General features: G+C 34.6%; 1 protein-coding gene across 1 annotated transcript in view; it reads right to left on the bottom strand.

Annotated features, from left to right (window-relative positions):
• The window catches only part of LOC120634794, a 70,004-nt gene extending 52,137 nt beyond the window's left edge, over positions 1–17,867 (bottom strand). Inside the window, exon 1 of the mRNA XM_039905598.1 lies at positions 17,485–17,867. Within this exon, the coding sequence (XP_039761532.1) occupies positions 17,485–17,662 (178 nt within the window). The 5' untranslated portion in view covers positions 17,663–17,867. The remainder of the gene's footprint in view (positions 1–17,484) is intronic.
• Positions 17,868–20,480: the final 2,613 nt, after the last annotated feature.

Genomic DNA, 20,480 nt, shown 5'->3' with positions numbered 1-20,480 from the left:
TATGCTCTAACACCCTAACTGTTAGTTATAAGTGACAATGTGAGATGGTGATAACAAAAAAAAACAACCGCCTAAGTTTGTTGTGGGCTTCTTAGACCAGGGCGCGTTTGGAACCCTCGAATGTTGTTATCGCCATCAACTCACTTCTATGTTATATTTTACATGTAATGTACGCATCAAAAGTGCCATATATATGCCTATTTGAATAAAGAAAAGTTTGACTTTGACTTTGTTATGAGAGAGGAGCTATGTGCTCAGCAGTGGGACTTTAATAGGCTTATGATGATTTCAAACTTTGCCTAACAATTAATAAAGTATACTTACTTAAGTATCCACATAAGTATTAATTATACTTAAGCATTTTAATCTAAATTCCTTTTTATATATATTGAAGCAGCTTACAATTTGTAGCCTCTTCCTACCGAAGAAAAGACGTTTGTAGTTTAGACAACTAAAGACAGAAATTTTAGATTACTTCGGTCTCAAATAATACTTAATTGGATTGCTAACTAAAAATAATAATTATGTATTTAATTAGAAATTATACGGCCGTCTCCTAGACTATTAAGCTCGTCTCACGCAGGTGGGGCCGGCCGGTGGAGCGGCATTCCACCGCTGACCCACATAGCTGTAGTGGGCCGAACGTGGAGTGGCCCTTTATAGGAAATACCTCTTTTTTTACACCTTATGTAAACAAATAGCCTCTAACTACTTTCATTGCGTTTCGCTTGCAATGCTATTAGTGCAAGTAACTAGACTTATTTTGACGGCCGATTGGCGCAGCGGGCAGCGACTCTGCTTTCTGAGTTCAAAGCTGTGGGTTCGATTCCCACAACTGGAAAAAAAATTTGTGATGAACGTGAATGTTTTTCAGTATATTATAAGTATTTATGTACATTATTGAAAACAATATTCATCAGTCCTCTGATTACCTATAGCACAAGCTACGCATACTTTGGGGCTAGATGGCGATATCTATATTGTCATGAGATATTTATTTATTTGTGTTATTCATTAAATATTACAAACAGTAGGTAAGTTAGTTGAATTATTTGCGCAAGAAAATACAGTTGTTCTTGTTTAGTCTTGTTTAGAGTTACAAACAGTATATATAACTTTGCACTCAATCATTTTCTCTTAGTGCAAGTAAATACATTATTCTTACTAACTGAGTAGTACATTAGCTTTCAATAATGTTAGTGTAAGAAAATAGAGTTATTCTTGTAAGGATATAATTGAGATACTTGTGCCGATTCTGTTGCACGCAAATCTCTAGACTATACTAAATTGTCATATCTAAAAGTGGTGCTATCCTTTTCTACGCGAAATATTGAGAAAGAGACAGCATTAAAACCTACGGTAAATTTTGGTTATATTCACAGTGATCGTGACGTCATCTCGGTGGTTTATCCATTTGATACCTGAATGATGAACACTTAATGATCATCACATTTGAAAAGTCATCCAAATACTCAATAACCTTGCTGCAATATTCATACCAAAAGTCGATAGCAAAAAAAAAAAACTATTAAATCAAAGTGTATAAACTATTGTAAACTAACTATTGTACTAAAGTGTACTAACTATTTTTTTAAGTCGGTTTATAATGTACTGTTTGTTACACACAATGGGCGGACTTCATTATCTACCAGTCAACCTTCGGGTAGTGAAGAAAAGACGTTGTAGGTGCTAGGCTATTTTTATCATGCAAATAAATTACAAAACCATAAGTTATATATAATGATAACTACCTATATCACTACACCACTAACTATCACAACGTAATAAGACGAAATTACTTGTTTAAGTCTGTATGCGCTAAAAATATATAAGGGTTGATAATAAAAGAGTACTAGGAGAGCATCACCTATGAAGACAATTATTCAAGTTATTCTCGATTTGTTTATAATTACAAATGACGTACATTTCAGTTTTGATGTGAACTAAAAATTGGTAACCCTAACTAATTGTAACTACTTGGAATTGCATTAACTCGTGCATGTGTGTGCGTATGGATGTGTGTTTAATTTTTGTATTAAAATATATCGAACTATAACTTGTTTAGTCTACTTTCTATTGTTATAATTTCATTTTCAATAATCTCATTTGGCCTCAATTCCCAAAGTGCCCCTGGTTGGAATCGAATGTACCTACCTACCGATAAGACCACAGCGATCACGACTGCGCCAGGGAGTTGAGAAAACCCGTTGCAAAAAGTTTATAATATTTTAAGCTCTTTTATCTTCAGTTGCTAATTTCATTTCAAATTTATTCAAAACGAATCCACCTGTATGACCTTTGACAGAATTTATTATTCAGCACTTAAATTATTCACAAGTCAAACCAGTTTTTCCGAAAGTGTCGTTGGTGTACTCTTTATGAAGTTGGTAAAAGTTGCCTCAACCGGTTACAGACTACAGTGTATATAAAAATGATATACAATTTTGAGCTATTTTTTGTTTGTATCACTTATTTATAAACGTTTTTTATTATAATTTGAAAACATTTGTTACGGTGATTTTCATAAATTGAAAATATAATAAACCTTTTGATAACTATAATGAAAGGATTGGATGTGAGGTTCGAAGCTACCAATTAAAGTTTATTCACCATTCGACAATTTACGACATTCAACATAAGTATAGAAACTAGAAAGTAAGGTTTTAGTCTCGAAGTTGATAATTATTTGCATTTGCTTATATTTACAAACGTTCGTGTCAAGTACCAGTTTGGTATGCTAATAATTCAATGGGACTCTGACAAAACATTTTTTCTTGTACTGGCTTTTGTTTTCAAATAGCGAATTTATACGTACAACATCATCATCTCAACCGAAGGACGGTCTTTTGTGTGGACTTCCACACGCTTCGGTTTTTTGCAAATTGTATCCAAAAACGAGCGACACCTCTTTCTCTCTTCTCTCTCTAGCATGTATGGGCAATGTGAGATCTCTAATCCAGCACCTTGGGTTTCCAAGTACATCTATATTCCGAGCTATGTGCTGGTGCAGCGTCGTGATTCGTCGAGCTTTGTCGGTAACTCTGATCCTTTTCCCACTTCTGCGAATCTCACTTCTGATTTTATACTCCAAGCGTGTTTCATAATATATTACTGTTTAACATATTATAATATATTATAACAAAATACCTATAGTATATGTATATAATTATGTATTATAATATTAAGTAGCGTAGCAAAGTGGCCATTAAAATATATTATTGCTCTTATATATTATGTTAATAGTAATTAGTAATAACTATTCAATAGCTTTATATAATTCGTGGTGTTGTTACTCATTCTATATATAAACGCTTCCTGCTGGTGGCTTAATTTCCTCAAAAAGATAAAATGAGTTTGAGTAAGTAAGATACTTATTCGGATAAACATGAGAAGCAAAACGTTAACTTAAGTTTTCATGGCAATAACGATTGCCATGAATACTTAAGTTATACACATAAATATTCTTTCTGAATGAACATGCTGATATACTGCATCGGCATTAATAGAGCTGTATGGGACAGAGCTCGTCCGGGGAAGAACTACAGCCATGTTTATTTCTGCCGCCAATCATCATTGTTGCAATGCCGTGTTCCGTCTGAAGGGCGTGTTTGACGGCGTAATTACAGGCACGTGAGAATTAACTAACTAACCGTCTTACTAGTACTTACTTTCGTCTTGGTGTGATGTTGCGGCTGGGGTACCTCAGGGTGGCGTGTTCTCTGCTTTACTTTTTTCTATTTTTATTAACTCTATTACTCAAAACATCTCTTCTCTCTATCACATGTATGCAGATGATATCCAAATATATCGCTCATCTACCCTTCAAAATCTTGGTTCTGCTGTTGCAGCTATAAATAATGATATGGCTGCAATTTCTGAGTGGAGCAGGCAATATGGGCTAAAGGTCAATCCTGCAAAATCAAAAGCTATCGTTATTGGTAGCTCAGGAATGATCGCGAGGGTTGATTGGCTGAGCATTCCTTCTGTTATTTATAATGGCATCGCTATTCCTTTTTGTGACTCTGTTAAAGATCTTGGTGTATACCTCGACCGGGAATTGTCATGGACAGTGCATGTCAAAGAGCTGAGTCAGAAAGTGTTTGTGGCGATGAGCTCGTTGCGAAGGCTGCAATCTTTTCTTCCAATTTCGACCAAAGTTATGTTAGCACATTCTCTCTTTCTATCTATTCTCGATTATGAGGATGCAAGCTTTCTTAACCTGACCGAGGATCAGCTTAATAAACTTGAGCGTCTTCATAATCTTGCTATTCGGTTCATATTTGGCCTTCGCAAATATGACCATGTTTCCGAATTTCGACAAAAACTCAAGTGGCTTCCTATTCGTCGTCGCCGGGATATGCATGTACTTTCACTTCTGTACTGTGTGTTATTTCATCTAAAAACTCCCTCGTATTTAAAAGAGAAGTTCACTTTTCTTGGTGAGCAATCTGATTTAAGATCGTGCCGTGCGCTGACGCTGTTTATGCCTTATCATAGGACAAAATTTTATAAGCGTTCGTTTAGCGTACGAGCTGTGGAATTGTGGAATGCGCTTCCATTGAGCATACGACGATCCAAATCACTGGCGATATTTAAAAGAGCAGTTAAGGCCCATTATATTGTTAACGACTTTTAATAGTATGTATATACTTACTCATTTATTGTATGTTAAAGTATTTAATTATGTAAGTGTTGTTATTATATATATTAGTTTATTTTTATATTTATTTATTTATTATATTATTTACTTTTTATCTATTTGTGTACACTAGTTTATGTATTAGCATGTAGTTATTCGCATGTATGTATTTTAATATTTGCACCACCAGCAGTCTATTCTCCTCTTCTTTTTTTTTTCCTAATTCTAAGGTTGCCTGGCAGAGATCGCTATTAAGCGATAAGGCCGCCTTTTGTATTACTACTTCTTTCGATGTTTCTGTTTTTGTTATATTTTAAATATGTTAATGTTGTGGTATACAAATAAAGAGTTTAATAATAATAATAATACTAGGGTAATCTACGCCTCGGGTTGACGGACACAGGGCGACGTAGGACGTATTCCTTGCATGCTCCGCGAATCGTTGCTCTGTTTTAGGCGATGGTTTTTGCCATACCATCAGGTGCGTCATGTGCTTTGTCCGTCTATCATCAATATAAAATATGCTATAAAAATACTACCAGGAACACAAACAACTGGTTTCGTATCTAAATTTAAGGCTCAACTTTTTTTAAGTTCAAATTCACTAAATATTATGCGATTTAGATTTTAAATAAATAAAGAAATGTTCATTTATTTCAATTAGGCATAATCTATAAGCACTTTTGAAACAGACATTACGTCTGACCACCGTTTCGGAAGGCAAACTACCGTGAAGAAGCCGGGAAACTCGGAAGTTGCTCTTTCCCAACAATTAGCAATTTAACAATTATTTTACTATCTTGTGAGACATGAAAGCGGAGCTGGATACTTCTAAGAAACTTTGTCCTGACAATTATTGTTTTATATATATAACAATTTGTTTTATATATAACAAATATGGTTTTATATATATTACTAGATTTTGCCCGCGGCTTCGCTCACGTTAAGTTTTATTTTTGATTTGTTAAATTTACTACAAAGGGTTAAAAAAAGGTCTTGCTGCTTATAGAAAAATATGAACGGAAATTACTTATATTTAATTACTTAGTATTACTCTTTGTCCAATATTCGCAGCTTCTTTATCATTCGATATTGTATCTCGCAAATGAATATACTCTTCGGCTCGGAGTTTCGATTGATTGTATCGAATAAAGTTTAGTCGTTCGCTTTCAACCTTAGCGTACATGTCAACAATAAATTGTTGAAACAGTTGACGACACTTAAGAATATGGTTAGATTGATTATCTCTTATCATGATACGATACGCATAAAAATCCATAGAACTAACTCTCTTCAATGTCACAGCGCTTGTCGTGGGATTAGTTTGATATAGTTCGAGATGATATCCATCTTCTGCTCGCGGAAACAGAATTGGATATTGAAGCGCGACATACGATCGGTGTGTTTCAGCGACACGTTGCTTGGTTTGATCTCGCTTAGTGATAATAATATCTCTTTTTGTAATTTCTGTACCAACAATTACAGCTGCGACTTTAGAAGCCACGGATGCATTAAAGCGTCTTTCATGCTCATTCGAAGGTTTTTTATCTGCTCTAATAATGACCCTGAAATCATCTGTTGTCGCACCTTCTAATGCAGATTTAAAATCTCTAATCAAACAATTATTTTCATGAAGCATAATCCGTAATTTAGTAATAATTTCCCGGTTAGTTGTCGTACTGAACATGCATCGTCGGTCAATCTCTTTTCTACGTTGTCCATGAAATAAATTTGCAAAAATTGGGGATTTTCTTCAGGTACTGGGAGAAGGGAACCAATTTGATGGTATACTTGTCCTTGCACTTTAAATGTGGGCATAAAATGATTATATTTTACAATATTTGTTGCTCCAAACGATGTCATTTGAAAACAGGAGTTGTATTTTCTAAAATGCTGAAGAAAATGTTTAGACTCCTTAGTAGTTCCAGATACGTAGGTAAGAAGAGGTTCTGGTGGTTCAACCAGTGGTGGTAAATGAACTTTTCCGTTGGAGCAACACAAACCGGCAGTTTCTTTTTGAAACTTCTTAGCGCGACAATGCGGACATACTACATTCATTGAACCAATGACCACATCGGGATGGATCTTGTAATCATATTTCTTATCGTAATTAAAGGCTGCTTTATTAAGATCGGTTTTAGTTCTTAACTGATTTTGTCTTAATCTTTGATCATCCAAACGTTGAGCTCGTTCGTCAGGTTTTTCGGCAGCTCTTGATGAAGACGCTCTTGATCGTAGGTCTGTAACTCGAACAACACGTTCACTATCTGTTTGATTTTAACCTTTTTTTTTTTTTGTTGCGGTGTTTCTGTAGTTCTTATGGTTGCCTGTTGCTTCATATTTCTCTTTGATCTTCCGATATTTGATTTTTTTCGTGGCATTGTAAATAATATTATTTGTGTAGCACCTGTTTTATCTATTTACATAAATAATTAATTAGTTAATTCTTTTCTATTTACAATTTAAATTAACTATTTATTATTATTAAAGTCTTGAGTATACTTACTAATTAAGAGTATTATTGACTTTCATTAAATTACACTTACAATTAAAATTACAAATCAATTTTTTATACATGATCATGTTATTTTAAAATAATAATTATAAGTTATTTTTTATTTTATTGCTTTATTTTTATTTTCAATAACAAATGATATATTTGAAGTTAGCTGATTTGCTTTTTAAATAAATTATATTTTTTTGTTTACAAAAGAAGGTTAGTTATTTCTTTTATTTTCTTATTTAATATAAGTTGTAAAATAACTCATTGAATTTAATGAGAAAACATTTTATTGCATTCATTGCCGCATATAAAATTGAGTTACATCAATGGACATAGCATGTTCGTTTTCTCCGTGGAAAAATACATGGTCATACCAATTTTTATGACAATCGGTTGAACGGGGCGGAAGTCGATACTTGACAGCGCCGCCTGGTGGGGAGTTACATCAATGGGCATAGCATATAAACCTTCTCCGTGAAAAAATAACTTAAGCATACAAATTTTCATAATGATCGGTCAAATAGTTTCTGAGTTTATCGATGACATATATACAAACATCCTCTTTTATATATATATAAGACTGGTGGGGAGTTACATCAATGGACATAGCATGTTCGTTTTCTCCGTGGAAAAATACATGGTCATACCAGTTTTTATGACAATCGGTTGAACGGGGCGGAAGTCGATACTTGACAGCGCCGCCTGGTGGGGAGTTACATCAATGGGCATAGCATATAAACCTTCTCCGTGAAAAAATACATAAGCATACCAATTTTCATAATGATCGGTCAAATAGTTTCTGAGTTTATCGATGACATATATACAAACATCCTCTTTTATATATATAGATATATATTTATTCAAGTAATGAAATATTTATTTTATGGGCATATATATGTATATATGCACCACCGCAACTATTTTCTGTTTTCTTCGCTATTGGTCTAGAAGAAATCGCTATGAAGCGATAAGGTCGCCAAACTGTGTACGTTCTTTGCTGATACTTTTCTTTTTTATGTACTTTTTGTCATGTGCAATAAAAATATATTGATTCATTCATTCATTTCTTAAGAAAAACTCATTTATAAAACGAATGATATAAACAGGCCAATCCAGAATTGCCTTACACGGTGACGTCATCGTCCTTCGAATGCCAAGGTTTTTTTATCACTCATTCCTTCGCCCAAAATAATTATGAGTCTCTCCTCAAGTATTGCTTATACCCTTTTGTTTTTACGTTGTCGGTACGTGTTCTTATACTCGTAGCTTTTACGTGTTCACTGCCTTCCCAACCGACCGAAATCGAGACTTCCGAACCGACAAAAACTTATCGTCGCTTGGCTAACAATATCGCGCGAGTGAATTACCGATGTTTTGCAGAACATAAAAAGGACTCTCTTAACATATTCTGTGAAAATCAATTAGGTAATTAACCGATCAATATTGCCATAAAACACTTTCTTTTACCATAATAGATGAGTGTCATACTACGAATTCCAAGGATCTTTATCACTCATTTCTTCGCCCAAAATTAGAGATGCGTCGAATGTTCGGCCGAATATTCGTGTTCAGTACATTCAGCATACTTCTTTCATGTTCGTATTCGGCCGAATATTCGGTTGATTTGCCGAAATTCAAATATAAATACCAAATATTCAAATTATAGTTTATATTTAAAAAAATAACATTTTATTAAACGGTAACGTTAACGATTACTAAAGAATTGTGGTTTATTACGAAAGTGGTATTATTCCAGTTATTTAAAGTCAAAATAAAAAAGATTAATTTTGGTAAACTTGTGCCTTTTTCTAACAAATGTTAAATTAAACTAAATAGTTTAATTTTCACTTAATTTTTTTTTGAAATTGTAAATTTTTAGAAACAAACTTTTTTCATAAAATTATTCGGATGAGTGTCATACTACGAATTCCAAGGATCTTTATCACTCATTTCTTCGCCCAAAATTAGAGATGCGTCGAATGTTCGGCCGAATATTCGTGTTCAGTACATTCAGCATACTTCTTTCATGTTCGTATTCGGCCGAATATTCGGTTGATTTGCCGAAATTCAAATATAAATACCAAATATTCAAATTATAGTTTATATTTAAAAAAATAACATTTTATTAAACGGTAACGTTAACGATTACTAAAGAATTGTGGTTTATTACGAAAGTGGTATTATTCCAGTTATTTAAAGTCAAAATAAAAAAGATTAATTTTGGTAAACTTGTGCCTTTTTCTAACAAATGTTAAATTAAACTAAATAGTTTAATTTTCACTTAATTTTTTTTTGAAATTGTAAATTTTTAGAAACAAACTTTTTTCATAAAATTATTCGGCCGAATCATGAGGTTCGGTATATTTTGGACCCAATATTCGGCCGAACATTCGTATTTGGTTGAATCTACATTCGGCGCGTGTCTACACAAAATAATTATGAGCCTTGCTTATGCCTTAATGTCTTGGCAGGTACGTGTTACGATACTAAAATATTAAGTTAATGCTTTTACTTCACAAACTTATGTATAAGCAACCACCGAGTAAAACGCCGCGGGGTGCAGCTAGTATATTTTGTATATTAGTTTTTTATATAAATATAAAAATTATAAATGATAATTTATAATTTTTTTATTTCTTTCTCGCCCCAATTTCGAAATCCGGCAACAAAGTCGCTGGTGGAATCGGTGTTTTGATTTTTAAACTTACTTTGTCGATTCCTCGACCTTGGCGGTGGCCGTGGCGCATCACTGTTTGACAACCACCTCCTCACTGTTGGTATTGGCACATCACTATTTGACATGTTTGACATTGAAAAAATATTTTTTTCTATAATTAAGAGTTTTTCAATTATTCTTTAAAGAATCACACCACAGTTCTGTCACAACACTTATCAATGACTGGATTAACATAATGAATGTTTTTATCGCTACGGTGGCGATACGTTATCGATTACAGATTTATATATGCCTACCTACCTACTATATGTTATCTAGATGAGAATATATATCGGTAAACCATCCACTATGTATCAGAAATCAGAGGTCTTATCCCGAATTTTTGACACAGTATTATTTTTAAATTACTTTAAAAAAAATGTTTTGTATCATAAACCTTATTTTAAGAAAGGCAAGGTATATTAAATATTTAAAAAAAGACGCTTAACTATCTCTAGATAATTTTTTTTTTAACGGCTTCTAATATAACTAACATCAAAATTCATCACTTACTTAATCACTTACCACTTACCAGATGAAATTTCGGCCAAGGGTTAAACTTGTAGTGGAAAAAAAAGTAAATGTGCCAGATTTGTTTTTATAGAATTGTTAAACTTTTTTTTTTGACGTTGCGTATGGGACGATATGTACATGAAAACTTAAACTAAATTCTACTGTTTAAAATTATAGGTAACTATATTATCTAAATTGTACATGCACATGCACCTAAATTTATCTTTAAAAAATAGTGGGAAATAGCATTTCAAATACGGAACGCGGCTCATGAAAATATGTCTAAGTACCTACATCTGCAATTCTGTAAATAAATTAGTCGGAAATAGAATTTTAAATGTAGAACTCGGATCATGACAATATGCCTATAATGTGGCACAGTGTACAGCTGCAAGATGCATGATGCCTAATTTAATATACTGTCATTTATCGCTTTAGTACTTTTTATACCTACGCCGAAGCGCTGATAGCCCAGTAGATGGGACTTCGACTTCACTTTCGGGGGCCAAGTTCGAATCCCAATCACCTACTTGAAATAAATAAATTTTGTTTTTTTTTTAAACTTGGTACCTACCTGTAACTTATAGGAAACTTGGAATATGAATCTCAAAGTATTTTTTGTGTTTTGTTATTCATTAATTTGATATTTGAAACTCAAGGTCACCTCGTGAGAACCGGTTGAGCGATTTGACGGCATTCCATCGTAGGTATCGTAAATTATAAAAACGGCGATAATTTTGGTAAAAATGTGTTTCAACGTTAAAGATATTTTTTTACAGATTACAGGGTGGCTGACGCTTCGCTGTAATCAAACCAAAATGCTAAGTTTGAGATTTTCTACGTTTACATATTCGATCGCGTATCAGTTAACTATTATTTGTATGGTATAGAAAAGCTGACTAACTTGTTTTCCAGTTCTAAAACTAGATGACGTTGTTTCGATAAATTCAAAGTCAAAGTCAAATATTTCTTTATTCAAATAGGCACATAGATAGCACTTTTGATGCGTATATTACATGTAAAATTTGACATAGGAGTGAGTTGATGGCGATATATAAATTCGTCAACTTAAAACTAAATTATTATTAAACTATTTATATTATATATATTTTTTTTGTTATCACCATCTCACATTGTCATTTAAAAACTATAAGCGATAGATAGCGTATATATCGTTGTTAACTTTCACACGATTGTATAAGTAAACTCAGATAGAAGATCTCACACTTGGCACTCTGATGTTAAGTGATGATAAGAAAAACGGAAGCCAATGATGATAATGAATTTTCTACTTACAATCAGATGGCCCATCTGATGGTGAGTAGAAAACCATCGCCTATAAACAGAGCAACACTTCACAGAGCATGCAAAGAGCACTTCCTGCAACAAGCCGCCCTGTCAGTGGCGTGCACTTCATACATGCACAAAAGCACTGCCTACCCAAATTATTTTAAATAACTCGGACGTGAGGGTAAATTTTCTATTGCATGCCATGTTCCTGCTTTAGGAGTACCCTGGTCGAACAACCTGTGCACGCCACTGCGCCTTGTGTCCATGTGTCATCAATTTGAGGCCAATGCCGCCCTGTCAGTGGCGTGCACTTCATACATGCACAAAAGCATTGCCTACCCAAATTATTTTAAATAACTCGTACGTGAGGGGAAATTTTCTATTGCATGCCATGTTCCTGCTTTAGGAGTACCCTGGTCGAAGACCCTGTGCACGCCACTGTGCCCTGTGTCCAAGTGTTCATCAATTTGAGGCAGAGGGGTTAAGGCTCAAGTTAATTATATACCCTGACAAGGGATATAATTAACGTGCCCACATGCTAAATCACGGGAACATGGAATTGGAAAAGTTTACCCCCGTTTATTAAAAAACATATAATAATATTATTTGGATAATATTTCCACTTGTGCGCCATTGCTCTGAGAGTTAGATAAAGCTGTGGGAGAAGGTAAATTCTTATCCTTTCCCCGGGGAGATAATTTTCTCCTGCCCATCCTAGCCGCTATATAGCGATAAAGGCCGCCATATTTTACCTTCTACCTTAATTGTCTATTGTATCTGTGTCTCTGTGAATTTTCTCTGTGGTGTACAATAAAAATGTATTCATTCATTAATTCTCCAGACAAGCTTTTTCGCAAAAAGCTCTGATACTACTAATAATGTAAGAATATTATAACACAAGATGCCGACCCAGTTCATTAAAAAAAGCAGATCATCAGTTTCGTTTCCAATAAAAACTAAAAGCATAAGCATGATACCAATCGATCAATGACCGGAAGTTGCTTAGCCAAACAAAATGGCGGCTTGTCAACATCGCATGTTTTCACTTTCCAATATTCGTGCGGTGGCCATCTTCCTTTTGTTATGTAAACGGTTTTGTATACCCGCAAAATAACTATTTGCTGTCGGTAAAGTGATAGTAACGCGTTTTTTATTGGCATTAGATTCGATTTATTATCTGTGCAAAAAAAGGTGGGAAAATGTAAAAAGAGTGAAAGGCAATAACGATTTAGTATCTAAGGGGCATTTTTAGGCAATTATACCTGAGCATTTCAGGTATAACCTACTTATTATGTAGGTTATACCGGAATTTAAAAACAACATATAGACTTAAGTAAGTGACTTCGATCCACGGGTACTAAACTAATAAAAAATTTATGTTTTCTGTTAGAATGCGAAAATCTCTGGAAGTGCGAATTTTTGCCTCTGCCTCGTTGATAAGCATGTTCATCTACGGATTACGGGGTTCTGGGTTCCTATTGAATTGACGGCCTATTGGCGCAGTGGTCAGCGACCCTGCTTTCTGAGTCCAAGGCCGTGGGTTCGATTCCCACAACTGGACAATGTTTGTGTGGTAAACATGAATGTTTTTCTGTTTTTATCTACATGTTATAAGTATTTATGTAGATATAATATTCATACAATTATTCATCAGTTATCTTAGTACCCATAACACAAGCTACCTTACTTATGGGACTAGATGATGATGTGTGTATTGTCGTAGTATATTTATATTTTATTTATTTATTTTATTCCGGGTTGGGCCAAAATATAACGTATAGTGTAGTGTATTTTCTGTTAAATAATTTCCAGTACCATCCTGGATTCAGGAAATTGGCAATGTCGGCCATTACGGCCGTACGTCGGAGAGCAAGTCATGATAGCCCAAAACCCGCATTGGAGCAGCGTTGGGAAGTTAATAGGCTGCGGATGATGATGATTCTATGTATAATCTATTCGTCTAAAACAGGATTATAAAACCAAAGCGAGAAACATAAGGTCCATTTTTCTTTGACGTTACGTGTTTCGAAACTCAAAAAAGGACTGCTCGATTGCGAGCGTACATAATTATCTTATACTAAGAGTATGTACAGCATCATTATCTGTTAAATTATTCATTGGGCTCATCTTGTTTTTCCGAAGCTCTACGTGTAGTATGCGATTATCGACTCTATTTTTCGAAAAATAAGGTTGAAAATTGTAATTTTGTTGGGTAAAGTCCGTTCGGTTTACGGTTACGTTTACTGGCTGAGTAGTTCAGGGAAATATGTTGTTTCTTATTTTCATACATATAATCTGTTCCAGTTGTAAGTATAGTGATTTAACTGACATCTTTTCGTCCAAAATTTCTCAGTGCCTTAAGACCAAAGTTTTTGAGCAGCGCGTGTTGCCAATGATGACTCAGAAACGTGGTCGCTTACGTGTCCTCATAAGATAAGACTCAGATTCAAACAGCGGGCGATGGAGAGAGCTATGCTGGGACCTGGGAGTATCTCTACGTGATCAAATCAGAACTGAGGATATCCGTTGAAGAACTAGATTTACCGACATAGCTCAACGAGTTGCGAAGCTGAAGTGGCATTGGGCGGGCATAGCTCGGTGAACCATATACCTTAGACCATAGAACTTGGGGTCCCAAGGTGCTGGAATGGCGACCCATCACCAGAAAAGCAGCGTTGTTCCACCCCAACGATGTGGACAGGCTACATCAAGCGAGTCGCTGGGAGCCGCCGGAAACAACCCTGGCCTGGATTACAAGAGACCTATGTCCAGCAATAGACGTCAAACTACTATAAACCAGTCTTATCAAGATAACCTTCGACCTATTTATTTCCCACCGCTGGGTAAACGAAAAAAAAACTTCATATATTAATATGCCAGAACTCAGTTAGTACAATACTATGTGCCTATGACTCAATATCAACCTTATTTCAATAGCAACAAGGACCGTAACTTCCTATGCAAATCAACAGGTAGGTATTATCATTAAAAAATATACTTTAAAGTAATGTAGATAGAACAGCTTTTTCATTAATAGTGATTATAAGTGAGACTGCGAGGGACTAAATTTATTCAATTTTGAATTGTATCTTACTAGAAATAGGATGTTTTTTTGCAATTTTATTATATTTAATGATTCGTACACACTGAAAAAGTGTTAAGCGACATAAATAGTCTATGACACTAGCGACAGATAATAAACAAAACTTTCTATGTTTTCTCTTTTAGTATTATTGGTTTTGAAAAATGTGTAAACATAAGTTTTCACTTAACTTTGCTTGTTTTAAGTAATTAAATACTTTATATTTTTTTTAGATGTAATGGTAGTAGGTAAGAACTCGATTTCGATTTTAATAAATAAATAAATATACTATGACAATACACACATCGCCATCTAGACCCAAAATAATCGTAGCTTGTGTTATGGCCCTATGGGTACTCAGATAGCAGATGAATATTTTTATGAATAATATACATAAATACTTATGATATACAAATAAACACCCAGACACTGTAAAACATTCATGTTCATCACACATACATTTTCCAGTTTTGGGAATCGAACCCACGGCCTTGACTCGAAACGCAGGGTCGCTGCCAATCGGCCGTGAAATTTTTTGGATGGACACTTGCCGATAACAACCTAAGGGGTTGCCGGGGGCGAGCGCGAAAGCTCACCATGAGAAGGGCCCCAGGGCTCGACGACATCAGGGGGGAGGTAATGACTCGGGAATACGTTGAGTTAAATATCTCTTAGGAGGGAAGGATATAGAGTTAAAACCCGCCAAGCCGTTTATATCAGTTGCTGAGAATATACCTAATTTACTAACTACCGTCTACCTACCTACTTATTGGAACGAAGTTCCTTACGGCAGGCTTGGAGGGGATAGGGATTTTGCTGCGCGACCGAAATGAAAAAAATGTGATAGTAAAACCGTAAGAAAAAATCCGTGGAAAAAAGTGCGTGGAATAAAACCGTTAAATGAGACGTGCGCACGCGCGACAGTCGCATACACAAGCGAGTAGTGTATATGTTGTCAAACAAAAATAAAGAGACATATTTTGTTATTTTAGTTGATAATTTGAATTACGATGTTTTTTTATTTTAAGTAATTTATTATTTCCTAAAATACTGAATTTCCTAAATACTTTCTTGTACTTAAATAAAAACTAATCAGTAAAATTTAAGAGAAAAATCAAGAAAACCTACATAAAATTGAGCACGATTTTTTTGCAATTTGTGTCGATTCTACATTAGCCGAAGGAACTTCGTTCCTACCTGGTGTCCCACGACACCACAACATTTTTTTAATTCTGTAAGATAGCTCTTGACTGTAAACTCACCTAGCGGTAAGTTATGATGGATGCATGTTTAAGATGATAGCGGGCTAACCTATTAGGGAGAATAGCAGTTATATTAAACCCATAATCGGTTTCTACGCGACATTGAACCGAAACGCTAAATCGCTTAGCGGCAGTAGGGTGGTAACTAGCCACGGCCGAAGCCGAACCAGACCAGACCAAATTCTGAAATTAAAAATTCCCTAATTGCCATTAAATATACACACACCCCTAATCGGTTGCCAAGCCTATATATCGGTTGTCTTATTCAATAAGGTGGTTCCCAACTTGCCTCGGCGGAAGCCTCTTACAAGTCCAGACCAGAGAAAATATATAAATGATATGGCCAATATGTCTACTGGAGATTGAACCTAGGTTAGGATTTTTATACCACTGCACCGCTGTGGTCGTCAAAATTAAACTTAAGTGTTAACTTTTTGGCTGCAATAATTCTAAATTCGAATGTAAGTTTATTTGTTAGTTTTTCACGCCTTAGCACATAGGTACAAGCAAAGACACACAGACAAACGGATATAAGAAACAATGATAAACAGATAAATGAAAATAACGGGTATTTTTTGTTAAATCTTAACTTTAAAAGGGCAACGATCGAAATAGTTTCGAAAATATAAAAAAAAAAATAAAGAACTTATAAGTATTGTTTTCGAGGGTAAGGAAAATTAACTTTTAATGTACATAAAAATGCTTAAATAGACCTTTACCCAGACGAATAGACATAAATAAACGATAGTTAGACAGACAGATAAGACAAACTGACAGGTTATCTCGATTTTATAAAATTGTAGGTAGTTCAAATATTGACCCTAAAAAGGGCGACGCCGCCACCACACTATTAAAAATAGGTTTAAAAATCCTACTAACGTTTTGGAAGATTTTTGATTTGGTATCCCAAACAATATACTGACATATTAATTTATGTTCACCAAACACTTAAGTTTCATCTATGGTCAAAGACTGCCCCAACTCTTCTATACACAGGCAATGTTACTGTCAAAATACAGAATATTGTCATTAATATTGACGTGTGCGAGTAGAAAATGGTTTTACTCTGCATAATTAATCTACCTTTATCCTAACTTCCTTACAATAAATGCGAAAGTGTATTTCTTAATTAATTGTTTGCGTGATTGCATTGAGATACCTACTTCCAGTTTCAGATTGGGTACAAAGAAAACCTTGGCGTACTTTTTATCCCATTAAAATGCATGTAGATAATAATCTGTACATGCTAAAATTACTAAACGGATTTCCATAACATTTTTATCTAGGTCTTGGAAAAGTCCACAGCATATTTTTCATACTGAAACTTTCGCATTCAGAACATTAGTGATGAAGATGTGAGTAATACAAGTAAGCGAAGTCGCGTACTAGTAGAGCTAGTCTAAAATAAAGGTCAATCAAATCTTCGATTAGGCTACGTGAGCTCATCTCTCAACGGAAAAAAAACAAAACTAATCTTACCTTTGCGCGATTTCCAATACAACTTCCTCAAGTAATACGCGGCACCGATTATAATAAACGCTGCTATAAAGGCACCAATCGCCGCCCCGGCTACGCTTCCAGCACCAAAACACTCTTGTTGCCCAAAAACACACGGCAAAGCGACCGTCACAACGAAAAACTTCAACAGAACACCCATTTTTATAAATCTAAAACATCACTATATGGCACTAAAAAAGTTCAGTTGATTTAAAAAAGCAATCACATTCCTTATTTGAATAGTTCAAATAAGTATTGAAACGAAGTTTTTGTTTCTAGGAAAGAACTAAATACGCAGAGGCGTGCGCCGCGTCAGCCAGCGCGGTCGACTGTGGAGGTTTTGTATCGTTACGTAGCCGTTGGTCCGCTTCGTGAATAGACTGTGATTGTGGGACAGGCAGAGCGTGTGTGGAAAACGTGTTTGGATTCTGGTATTGTGGCCGTTGAAGCCGCAAGACCAGTTCAGTAACAAGTATTTATAATATAAATAATTTATTTTAGATAGATAGATAAATTCTTTATTGCAAACAATTTATAATATAAATTGAAAACATAAATATAAGAAGAATAAAAATGCGCAAAGGCGGAGATAAGCTCTGTTAATTTCTAATCACAATTGCCAAATACTAATGATCGCTTAGTGATTAGATATCTTGGAGGCTTAATAGTCATAGGTTCAAAATATGTTTTGGTATTCAGCATTACTTAAACTTTTTTTAATAATCTGATTAGTGGAACTAACATTATGTTTTTATTTGACTGTAATTTTATAGTAATCTTTATGATTACGGGTGTTATTCCCGCAGGATCTTTTCAATCACGCTAAAGAAAGATTTCAACGCAAACAAAGCTGTTAATATCCATACTAATATTAAAAATACAAAAGTGAATCTGTTTGTTTATTGGTTTGTTTGTTACATATATTCAGCTCAGCTACTGCACTAATCTTGATGAAATTTAGCACATATATAATATGGTTGTATTGTAGAGATAGACGTAGGAAACTACTTATTCCCAAATATTACAGTGAGGTTCCCTTTGTCATACATGGCTTTCAAGCAAAATCTATTTTAGTGATATTACGCATAGAAATTCTAGACTAAAAGAAAACAAACTGTTTATCATAGGCAAGGTAATCCCGCGGGATTGCCAAAAAACCAAAATAAACTAATTTTGACACTCTGCTAAAATAGTTGTTGAAGTTAGGAGAGATAATTACTGATTTTCCAAATTTCAGCTTTATACGATTGAATTGCCTCGCAAGCCGTAAATATCGTGGTAATCTCCCACCTTACTGCAATACAGAATTATTTACGACAGGGTCTACATAGTAAAGGTCAATATATTTAAACCGTGTTTCCTAAAATTGCAACTGCCCATCGGTTTGTTTTTATTTCCTTCCGCTTTGACTTTTTTATTGGGCCCGCATGGTCATCTTTTGTTAGAATATTGACAAAAGCGCCTTTCCGTAACGACCATGACTATGCATTGTCTCATGACTCGTGAAGGAGACGTCTGGCTTCTACCTGGCTGGCTTTGTTAAAATCTATTTATTTATGATTTATTTATTTATTAAGGACACTAACAATATACATATTTAATAAACTTGTACAATATTCAACACATTCACGTATATGTACATCGATAACAAGTGACCATGACATTCACAATAAAAAAATATTAATAATAAAGTTAAATTTGTTAAATAGAACGATAAAGTAACAATAATAATTAGATGCGGTAGGTGAATCAATTATAAAGAGACAATGCGCATGCCTTAGGAAGAAACATTGATAAGAGACGGGTGCTGATACACGACAGTTAAAATCTATTTTAATATACTCATGACATGACATGACCGTGCATCTGAATTATTTCATTTTATTTACCTTATTGTAGGAGCACCTGCAAAGTGAAGAAGAAATGAATATAGGTATCCAGAAGCCCAAGATGCTCGCTACAAAATCTTGATATCATTGACGGCCGATTGGCGCAGTGGGCAGCAACCCTGCTTTCTGAGTCCAAGGCCGTGGGTCCGATTACCACAACTGGACAATATTTGTGTGATGAACATGAATGTTTTTCAGTTTCTGGGTGTTTATCTATATATTATTATAAGTATTTATGTATATTATTCAAAAAAAATATTCATCAGTTATCTTAGTACCCATAAAACAAGCTACGCTTACTTTGAGACTAGATGTCGATGTGTGTATTGTCGTAGTATATTATTTTTTTTATTTTTTTATTATCTAAATTCATACTTTCATTTTTAAAGATAGTGGTACTAGTGAACTCACTATCAACACGGTCTTCAGACCTTTCAGCTTCCAACAGGTCCATTGTTTCTAAAAGCTTATGTTAGTGAATTCTTTTACGATGGATATGATGTATGACGATGAAAGAGAAAGAAATGTAAACATTTCAAATTAACTAATATTTTTTAAACCAAAGCGAAATATGAGTTTAACGTTAAGAATAAAGTGTAAGGCTATAATATATGCCAATAAATAAGTAGGAGCTAATATTTACCACTTAGCTCTTCTTATATTTATTTAAAGCAATCTTGATATGCAATATTGTTTGATCTCTGCAGGTTTTCTAAAAAATGGCGGGCAACAGCTAATTTTTAATTTTATTATGGATGCTAAAGTGAGTTCCATGGTTTGTACATATTTTACGCATAACATGGTAAACGCGGGCAAAATAATATAACAAAACTTTAAGGTGTCCAACGCTCAAAACGCACATCATCACCTGTAAATGCGCGAGCGCAGGTATTCTCTCACACACATTCACGCACACATCCACACCATACATCGTGTAGGTACATTTTGTAACTATCAACCATGTTTGTTGTGATACCATCTACATTACGTAACACAGCTTATTTGGTTTATTTATAAACGGGCTTCTTGGAACCGGGGACTTAAGGATCGGTTCAAAATAAAAAGATTTCTGGACCCGGGATTCGCGCA

This window comes from Pararge aegeria, chromosome 25, assembly GCF_905163445.1.
Source record: "Pararge aegeria chromosome 25, ilParAegt1.1, whole genome shotgun sequence".
In the NCBI taxonomy this organism is placed as follows: Eukaryota; Metazoa; Arthropoda; class Insecta; order Lepidoptera; family Nymphalidae; genus Pararge; species Pararge aegeria.
This window is presented reverse-complemented; position numbering and strand designations above follow the sequence as displayed.